The sequence below is a fragment of the Pelodiscus sinensis genome, chromosome 12 (genome assembly GCF_052426305.1).
Source record: "Pelodiscus sinensis isolate ZL-2025 chromosome 12, ASM5242630v1, whole genome shotgun sequence".
NCBI classification, from domain to species: Eukaryota; Metazoa; Chordata; order Testudines; family Trionychidae; genus Pelodiscus; species Pelodiscus sinensis.
Window position 1 is genome coordinate 49,178,996 of NC_143063.1, and position 9,750 is coordinate 49,188,745.

General features: G+C 48.5%; 1 protein-coding gene and 1 non-coding gene across 2 annotated transcripts; both read left to right on the top strand.

Moving 5' to 3' along the window:
* Positions 1-259: 259 nt before the first annotated feature.
* On the top strand, positions 260-7,460 carry RPL13 (ribosomal protein L13). Its single transcript, XM_075939848.2, has 6 exons — positions 260-407; positions 698-815; positions 1,249-1,390; positions 3,269-3,442; positions 6,196-6,252; positions 7,258-7,460. The coding sequence occupies exons 2-6, from the start codon at positions 712-714 to the stop codon at positions 7,414-7,416; spliced, it is 636 nt and encodes a 211-aa protein (XP_075795963.1). The 5' UTR covers positions 260-407; positions 698-711; the 3' UTR covers positions 7,417-7,460.
* LOC112544092 (small nucleolar RNA MBII-202) lies at positions 3,124-3,209 on the top strand. The gene has a single exon (XR_003087414.2). It is a non-coding gene; the product is annotated as a small nucleolar RNA MBII-202 (small nucleolar RNA).
* Positions 7,461-9,750: the final 2,290 nt, after the last annotated feature.

The following is a 9,750-nucleotide window of genomic DNA, read 5'->3' on the forward strand; positions in this document are numbered from 1 at the left end:
CGGCCTGGTCTGCAATTCCAATAGTCTCCATTTGCTTGTTTAAAGCTGGGCCCTGTCTTTGTTTCTCCAGCCCTCCGAGCCCTCCCCTGTCTTCTGTGAGCGCGCTCTGCTGAGCAGCTTTACGCCTCCCTAGGTACAGCCTTTCCCTACCCCCCTGGCTCAGGTAACGGTACACAATGGGGGTCTAACCCCCCCCCCCCCCCCATGCGCGGTCTCTTTAAAACGGGCGCCATCTTTGTAAGGGGCGGAAGGCCTTTGGCGAGACGGGCACTGACGCTCGCTGGGCGGGCCTCTCGTGCCCGCTTATTCCAATTGGAGAGAACTCGCTCCGTTTCCGCCCGGCGTGATATCCCGGCGTGCCCCGCGCCACCCCGTCCTTTTCCGGCCGGCCATTTCCCCCCGCCGAGGTATGTTTGAGTGGCGGCCGGGCCCTGCGGGGCTATCCGCCGGCATCCGCCGCCTGGGCGGCCCGCGGGGCTCGGGCTCTGGGCGGCCGAGCGCGGCGGGGCCGCCCGCGGCCTGTGGGGAGGCGGTGGGGCCGGGCTGGGGCTCTTCTGCCGCTGCAGCGCCGCGCGGGGCTTCGCGTCCGGCTCGGGCGGGCCTAGGCGCGCTTGGCTGCTGCGGTGCGGCCGGGCGCTCCCCTGCGTTCTGGGAGCCCAGCCTGTGCCGCTCGCCCACGTGCTCCTTGTGTTCGCAGGGCTCTGAGCAGCCATGGCACCCAGTCGAAATGGCATGATCCTGAAGCCCCATTTTCACAAAGACTGGCAGAGACGAGTCGCCACGTGGTTTAACCAGCCGGCCAGGAAGATCCGCAGGTGAGATGCCAACAACCGCTGGTTCCGTGGGTCAGATGAGGGCTTGGGTATGCCTCGTAACGGGGCGTTTAGCCCCCTTGTCTCCTTGCGTGCCGTGGCGGCTAGAGCCTGATTAAAAGTTATTGAGGCCTGTGCACATCTGATCCTAATGCCCTCCAGTTTACAATCAAATGATGAAAATTCTCCAGAGTCTCTGCACCAAATTGATGACTTGCTTGAAGTTTGGCGAGCTGGTGACTGAAGCTTTCTCTGAGAGTGTGTGGTCCATCTTTGTTCACGTCAGCTACCAGATAGACACGTTCCTGCTCTCAGCTGGGTTTGAACTGCTCTGTGTTCTCTGGGAGGGACTCAGATTGAAGACTGTCCACGTAGCAGTTTTGTATCTGATGCAAACGTCCTTTTGTTGACTGCTGCCATGTTTCTCTTTGACCAGGAGGAAAGCTCGTCAGGCAAAAGCGCGTCGTATTGCTCCACGCCCAGTGTCTGGGCCGATCCGACCTATTGTGAGGTGTCCCACTATTAGGTACCACACAAAAGTTCGTGCTGGCAGAGGATTCAGCTTGGAAGAGCTGAGAGTAAGTACATCTGGTCTGTGAGAATCTCGAAGGACAGTGTGTGCAAATGCAACAGATCAGTGCTATAAGTCTGCCCAGTGTTAGGTGGGTGCAAAATAAAGTAACAAATGTGGTGTTTCAACTCAACTCCTCCCTCCTCCCTCCCCCAAATAAATGGATGCTATAGATTCCTTGATAGGCAATTCCTGTGTAGCTTGGGTATTCTGTCAGTAGCTAGCGTAATATGTAAGCATTTGAGATTGATTGGCAGCTCCGTATCTGTTCATACTGGTTGTACATGTGGCCATTTTGGAGTTTTCTAGGTAACACAACACACTGGCCAATGTGCAGGATAGTGGTAAATTAGAAAGCCAGAAGGAATGAAGTAGAGAGTGTCTGGTTTAAAGATAATTAATGGGGTAAAGGAAAGCTTCCAAAAAGAAGGTGTCAAACTCTGAGTGACAGTGGATGATTTTTCATAAAACCAAAAGAATCTGCCTTGAAGTGAGCCAAACTGGTCCTTGCTAGCCATGTTAAAGTCTCTGCATATCCAGAGAGACTTCATTGTTGTGCCTGCCTAACCCTGTTAGAGCTGAGCAATATGGATCTGAACACTCCAGGGTTAGCCCATTTGTAAGTGTCTTGATCCGGTGCTTGTCAGTGGGGTGTGTTTAAGACTTGTTTAGAACAACTGCACAACTTTGAATTGAAGAAAGGGATTTATAGTTTGATTCCTGTTTGATTTCCGGTGTGAATATGAATATCAGATATTAATTCCAACAGTAGGGGAATGGGATGTGCAGGCAGAAACATACTTCAATGCATTATGGTTTTGAAAATGAGAAGAATGTGGCCAGCTTGCCAGTTTAACAAAATTCTACTTTTTTTTTTTAAGCCACCCTCTCAATTTCAGGAGATAGGAAGAGGGAGCATGTTAATGCAGCCTTCTGTACAATCATCTTACAGGGCATCAAAATCAAATGTGACTGGGTTTGGGAATCTCCTCTCCACCACTTCTCTAGACTGCATTTAGTATAGAAACATCTAAAGTCATATATGAAGCTTGCACTGCCATTATCAGACTTGTGGAGAATGAGGTCCTCTACTGGTCTGCTCAGTGCCAAGAGATAGTTTGCTGCTTTTGGTTCTTGGGTATTAGACTTGTGGTGTAAGTGGTGCCTAATAGAGCATTGATTTAAACTACTGGTACAGCCAGCTTCATGAGTCAGATTGGTGCGTGTGATTTAAATGGCCCCGTTGCTTGCTGTTAGAATTGTATACCCGTACTTGCGAATGTCAGTGTGGAAGTGGTGCTCCCACCACCGCTTCTGATTTTGTGCCCTCCTTTTGCTGTTTGAAGGAGTGTCAACCTCAGCGAGGGATGGGAAAGGTTAACCTGTTAACAAGTAAGCATCACCCTAAATGGGTAATATGTTCCGGGTAACCGGTGGGGGCTGGCACCCCTGCCCTCCTGCTGCGGGCAAGGGGCCCATCATGGACAGGGGCTGCTCTGCAGTCTGGAGCAGCCTCTGTCTGCTGGGAGACCAGGTGTCCCACTGGCAGGGACTGGGAGCCCGTGGTAGAGCCAGCCTCAGCGAGGGAACTAGGAGCCTGGCTGCCCTTGCAGGCAGGGGCGATTCCGAAGGGGGGCTGGAGCTGGCAACAGAGCCAGTCCCAGCACAGCGCTGGGTTCGGGAGCACCGCAGGCTGGGGGCTGATCACTCTTCCTGCTTCTGAGGAGCCTTACAGTCAAATGATGACACTTTCTCCGGAATCTCTGTAGTCTCTGTGATGACTGTAGTTGAACCCTTTTCCAGCTGATGACTGTAATGGCTTCACTCAGTATCACAGTGGCATGGCTGTCGCTTGAATATTGACATTAATTCCCTTGCTTGGCAGATGGCTGGCATCAATAAAATGGTTGCCCGGACTATTGGGATTTCTGTGGATCCCAGGCGACGCAACAAGTCTACGGAATCCCTGCAGGCCAACGTGCAGAGACTGAAGGAGTATCGCTCCAAACTTATCCTCTTCCCAAGGAAGCCCTCTGCACCCAAGAAGGGAGACAGTTCTGTAAGTACATGGTGTCCTGGAAACTTTCACAGGCCTGCCCCTCAGTGGTGCTAAGACTTGGCAGTGCTGATCCTCTAATGCTTGGGTGTAAGTTGTAACTTATTTAGACAGTCTCCTAGTGTAATAACCTGACACCGGTGGAGGGGTGACTCGGGCTCTGGACAAGGGTATGTGCTAGAACTTGTAGCAGCTTTGCTATGCTGGGAGTTGGGCCTGGAAGCGAAGAGTGAGGGGGGATTTGATAACAGCCTTCAACTTCCTGAAGGGAGGTTCCAAAGAGGATGGAGAGAGGCTGTTCTCAGTAGTGACAGATGGTAGAACAAGGAGCAATGGTCTCAAGTTGTGGTGGGAGAGGTCCAGGTTGGATATTAGGAAAAACTCTTTCCCTAGGAGGGTGGTGAAGCACTGGAATGGGTTACCTAGGGAAGTAGTGGAGTCTCCATCCCTAGAGGTGTTTAAGTCTCGGCTTGACAAAGCCCTGGCCAGGTTGATTTAGTTGGAATTGGTCCTGCCTAGAGCAGGGGTCTGGACTTGATGACCTTCTGAGGTCTCTTCCACTTCTATGATTCTATGATTCTGGAACATGAAAGGTCCTGTGGTCACTTACAGCCACGTTCTGGGTTGGCGGGAGACTGGCTGCCCTGCTGAGAAGGCACAGCTCAGAACCACAGCCCCTCTATCTGCAGCAGCTCTCTCAAAGTCTTTGGTTTTTACTGATGCAATTGAATGTCAGTGGAAGCGGTAAATGTGTAAGGGTGGATAGCGAGGCTCTGTCAGGAGTATTTACATCTCGCTATGGAAATAATGGCAAAAGAGAGCCAGGGAGGAAAATGTAGGGACAGAGGCTTTATCAGCTGACTAAACTACAAGTTGGTCTACTTGAGGGGAGTTTCACCTATCAGTCTTCTTACAGACCCAAAGCCTAAGTTCTGAGATGAGGTGACTTTCCAAGTGTTCCTTTGCTCCACCTGTGTGAGCTCCGTGCTTCCGATGAGGTAGATGTAGTGAAATGAAAGATTTGAAGAGGAGGATTTCTAGGCAACGTCCATGGGCCCTGCATGCTTAACTTGATTTTTAAACATGGCTCCTGCTTAAACTTCCCTAACATGACCTAGCTCACCACCAGGAATTGCCAGTGTGTTCAGACTCTTTCAAACTGAATGGTGAGAGCTTTTCTCTGACTGCGTTCCTACTGTCTGGCTAAACTATAATCAATGTGGCTTTTGGGGAACTTTTATCAGTTTAGCATGTTCCCTAAGGCAGGTGTAAACCCATTGTAGTTAGTCTGGAAAGCGTCACTTTGAACTTGATTTGCAGAATGTTGGAGGTATGGATGAGAGAAACTGAGGTAGAAACTTGCAGGTGGAGCCCTGCAAATCTGTAGGTATCCACTTTATATCTGTAGCTATAAAGCACATCCACAGACTCTTTTTTTGCAGATATGAATATAAATTTTGTATCTAAAACCATACACATTTGCTGTTATCTATGGCTCGTTTTTGTGGTTACCGATTTTGTATCCATGCTGAGCTCTGTTTAAATGCAACTAAAGGTTTTCCTGTTTCTCCAGCAAGGTTTTCTGTAACAAGGGTTTCCTTTGGGTGAAATTTGTGCAGACTTTCCTGGAGTCTCATTTGAATATCCCTGATGAGTGGAGCAGCTAGAACCTAAATTAGTGTCAAGCCCTGTACTTTTGTTGCCACATTTTAAAATGTTTTTCCCGTTTTACTCCATAGCAACTTCTTTTCTGCTGTAACAAAAAACAGGACTGTGTAGCACTTTAAAGACTAACAAGATGGTTTAATAGGTGATGAGCTTTCGTGGGCCAGACCCACTTCCTCAGATCAAATAGTGGAAGAAAATTGTCACAACCATATATACCAAAGGATACAATTAAAAAAATGAACACACATGAAAAGGACAAATCAAATTTCAGAATAGAAGGGGGATGGAGCCGGGGGGCGGCGGAGGTAAATGTCTGTGAGCTAATGATATTAGAGGTGATAATTGGGGAAGCTATCTTGGTAATGGGTAAGATAATTAGTGTCTTTATTCAAATTGAGTGTAAAGTGTCGAATTTAAGCATGAATGACAATTCAGAGGATTCTCCTTGAAGTGAAGTCTTAAAAGGTCTTTGGAGCATGGGAGTAACTTCAGAGTTGGTGTTAAGCCCTTGAGCCTGAGTTTTACATTCTTGGTTCCTGTTTCTGGTGGGGCCAGGAGAGGCAGTTTGATGGAGTGAGGCAGATGCATCAACACCTTATCAAAGCTCTCAGGAAAACTTTGCTTCCTTCCAACTCGGTTAACTGAGCAGTTAACAGGTCACCCACCCCAGTACAATTACAAGTTCTGGGTTCAGCTGAATTTCTTTTACAAAGAAATCAGTCTGCTGTAGGCTGAGCCCTTCAAAATGCTAGCATGGTGCCTCTGCAGGCATCTTCTCTGTGTACGTCTTTCCTAGACTGTCCAGGGTGTACCTGTGGGGACGTAAGGCTTTCTTTGGTCTGAAATACAGCGCAGAAATCCTGAGGTCCAAACCATAGAACTTGTTCTGTTTAAACATGTGTTGCTAGATTCTCTAGTCACCTCCCTACACTGGGGCCCTGCACATAGGCTAGTTTTAAGTTGAGATGAAACTGAAGGGCTTGTGTGTGGCTCCAGAAGGCATGCTGCCCAACTTAGGCAGCTCCCCAGGTGAGCCAGGGAAGGAGCCATGCTAAACGTAGTAATCACTTGTTTCCTCTGTCATACAGCCAGAAGAACTCAAGATGGCAACTCAGCTCTCTGGGCCTGTTATGCCGATCAGGAATGTAAGTAAACCTGCAAATCGCACGCGTTGGTTGGTGGTTCTGAAGTTAGACACTCCTGTGCTGTATTTCTAGATACTAGAGAGAAACTGACTTAACAGAAAGGGGATTCTTCAGTGCTGTGTTGTGCCACTGCAGTTCAGTTCCACTGTCCTGTGGACTGCAACAGTTACCTGGGGCCAGAGGAACAAGAGCGTGTTAAAATTGATCTCATGCTTCTCCATGGTTTAAAAAAAACTCGGTATTTTGCTGTGAGAGAGTGTAACATTAGTAGGGCCTCTGGACTTCGTGCCACTGCGTAATGAGATGCGTAGTTGCTCTGAGTTGCACTAAAGTTCTGCCAGTGAGAACTTGAATCTCTATACCAGCTGTTGGTTAAATAGCGCTCCCTTGGGATCCAGAAGGCAGGCGCAGGGGCTTGAGGCCATGTTCTGCATGGCAGTAAACTAACGGATGCGGTTTTTGCTCTGAGAATTTGTTCTGCTTTTGAGGGGTCTCCCTCAAGCAGCTCAGAACGGAGGGCGAGCAAGTTAGCAGCGCTCTGCGCAGCCCCGTGCCCTGGTCAGTTAGTCTGCAGTGACCAAGGCCTAGTGGCTCTTTCCTGAGTCTGACGTGACAAGTTGTGGATTCGCTGCAGTTTCTCGTGGACCCATTGCTGCTTCCGAAGGGTTATATTTGATACTTGATAGTGATTGTTCACAATCCAAGCGTAGGCTTGACTGTGAGGTAAATACCAACCCTGGTGTTTCTTCAAGCCTCTTATCAGAGGTGCAAGATGACACATACAGAAGCAGAATATAATTTAGCATCTAATTGAATGGCATTGCAGTCAGGCCATCTTGCTTTGATTAAAGCCTCCCTACCAGTCATGATGTCTTGTTGCTAGTAGGAGTTTATGCAAAAAAACCCTCTTTTCTAAACACACATAAGCATTGAATATACTAGACTCTAGTAACTAGAGGATTCTAGAGAAGATAGTTACACATTCTCTCTGGCTCTGTTTATTAGGTTTACAAAAAGGAAAAAGCACGTGTCATCTCTGAGGATGAGAAGAACTTCAAAGCCTTTGCCAGCCTGCGTATGGCCCGGGCAAATGCCCGTCTCTTTGGAATCCGTGCTAAACGAGCCAAGGAAGCTGCAGAGCAGGATGTGGAGAAGAAGAAATGAACTGTTCTCCCTCGAACTGTCAATAAAAGAGCGTAGAATTGTAACCTGGCGTGGCGTCTTCTTGGGCCAGGTGCAAAGGGAGCTGGAACAAAGGAAGGTGATATGCTTGACACGAAGCCAATGTTAGTTTGTGTTCAGCTACTTTCTAGCTGGGTGTGCCTGATACTGTATAAAAGTGTTGAACTGTAGTCTCTGCTGCTTTGCTTACTGCTGCTTCTGAGATGAGCAGATAATAGGCTCTCAGCAGCAGGTACGCTCTGGCTGGAGTTGCCTTAGGCTTAAACAGTAACGTTTTCCCCTCCCCTTGTTGCTTAATCACAGCTGCTTTGAGCGCAGCCTGCAACAGGTCCTTAATCAGTAGCCAGACACAGCCCTGCCTCTTCCCCATCCCCTCCAATTGCTCCTCTCCCCTCTTAAGGGGCAGCCTGCTCACTTTTGCCTTTAAGAAACAGGAGTCTGAATTTCTAGCAGGTGGCAGGCTTTGTGGAATTCAGGTGACGCTGTAAGTACTGAATTAGATACAACCCTAAACTCCCAAAGGGGGGTGCCTGTCTGTGCAGCACCAACTCCAGGATTACCAAGAGGTGGAGGAATTGGTAGAATGCAGGAGGCACGTCTCAGCTGTGGGATGTATGGTATCTTGGGGGGAGGGATAGCTCAGTAGTTTGAGCTTTGACCTGCTAAACCCAGGGTTGTGAGTTCAATCCTTGAGGGGGCCATCTGGGGCAAATCTGTCAGGGATGGTACGTGGTCCTGCCATGAGTGTAGGGAACTGGACTCAATGACCTCTCAAGGTCCCTTCTAGTTCTATGAGATAGGTATATCTCTAGCTGCAGGGTACCTCCTCCAGATTCTTACTAGTAAATAAAATACAGGACTATGTAGCACTTTAAAGACTAACAAGATGGTTTATTAGGTGATGAGCTTTCGTGGGCCAGACCCACTTCCTCAGATCAAATAGTGGTCTATTTGACTATTTGATCTGAGGAAGTGGGTCTGGCCCACGAAAGCTCATCACCTAATAAACCTTCTTGTTGGTCTTTAAAGTGCTACATAGTCCTGTATTTTGTTTCAGCTACACCGGACTAACACGACTACATTTCTATCACTATTTTACTAGTAAATGGGGATTCTAACTTTCCCTGTGCCGCTTAAACATCCTCTTAGTAGGCCGTTTGAACCAGCTCCTTGGGGAATCTTGTTCAGCGTGTTGCCAGAGCTTCTAGGGGGGCCAAGGTACTATCCAGCCTGTAGAACTTGGAATAAAAAACTGCGAGAGAGAGAGACTGTCCTCACCCTCTACAATCAAACGGCTTGCCATACAAGCTGTTGTTACCTGCTTGTTTCAGACTTGCTCGGTCACCCGTATTTTTAAGTTTGACTCTTTAAAAAAACACCTTAAGTTTCCCCTCTATCAGACTGAGAAGGACATAGAGGGACCAGTTAGCATTACCTGCACTGGTCTGCGTGAGTGCGATACGCATTGTGAAGCAAAAGCCATTCTGAAGTGCTAATGACCTGTCCCAGCCAGCGCTTCATGTGGAGAAAATGCAGTAGCCAACCTAACGCTGTGTCCTCCTAATCCCGTTTCACATGGTTTGGTCTTGGGGAGTAGGGGCAAGTACAGCCCTTGGAAAAGGGAAAAGCTGTCATTAAGATATTGCAACTGAAGAGCAAAATGCCTTCTCTGAGAGAGTTGTCAGCATTGTGCGAATGAGCTGCCATCCCACTGTGAAAAGGACAGTACTAAGTAGTTAATGGAGAACAGGAAAGAAAGGTTAGTGCCTAGCACTTCTGCCTAAATGCATAGAGCCCAGCAAGAAGCAATTTCCTGCAGAGCTTGCAAGTGAGATAAATGGGCCGTGCTGATGGAGGAATGAAGAGAAGTTCTTTGGGGAGAGCCCGTTTTTCTTCCACTCAGATTTTAATATGATTTATTCTTGCGTTACTGGCTCTGAATGGGTCAGACTTCACTTACTTGCTCATATTGTGGCCTTATCTACACTATGCAGTTTTGTCAGCAAAAGTCCAAAGAAAGGCTTCTCCCATGGATGTAACTCCCCTGCTCTGCCAGCATAATCAAACCGCCTCAACGAGAGGTGCAGGGCTTATGCCCGCGTAGTTGGGGCAATGCAGGGCCTCTGCAGATGCTTCCTCACCTCAGCTGTTGGCTCATTCTCATCAATTTCATGCTCGACTGGAGTTGTGAAATTGACAAGAAAGCCAGCTTCTCAAGTGGGCTGCTGCCCAGGCATCATCCAAGCCGGGCTTCTGCCCAGCCTTCCATCTTGGGCTGCTGCCTAGGTTCCCCACTCCTTCCTGGAGGAGCACTGC

What these genes read in the sequence shown, in the direction of transcription:
- RPL13 (XM_075939848.2), top strand. Translation starts at nt 712, where the DNA reads ATGGCACCCAGTCGAAATGGCATGATCCTGAAGCCCCATTTTCACAAA. An exon ending in CCAAGAAGGGAGACAGTTCT is followed by an intron (nt 3,443 to 6,195) that starts GTAAGTACATGG and finishes TCTGTCATACAG; the next exon opens with CCAGAAGAACTCAAGATGGC. An exon ending in CTGTTATGCCGATCAGGAAT is followed by an intron (nt 6,253 to 7,257) that starts GTAAGTAAACCT and finishes TCTGTTTATTAG; the next exon opens with GTTTACAAAAAGGAAAAAGC.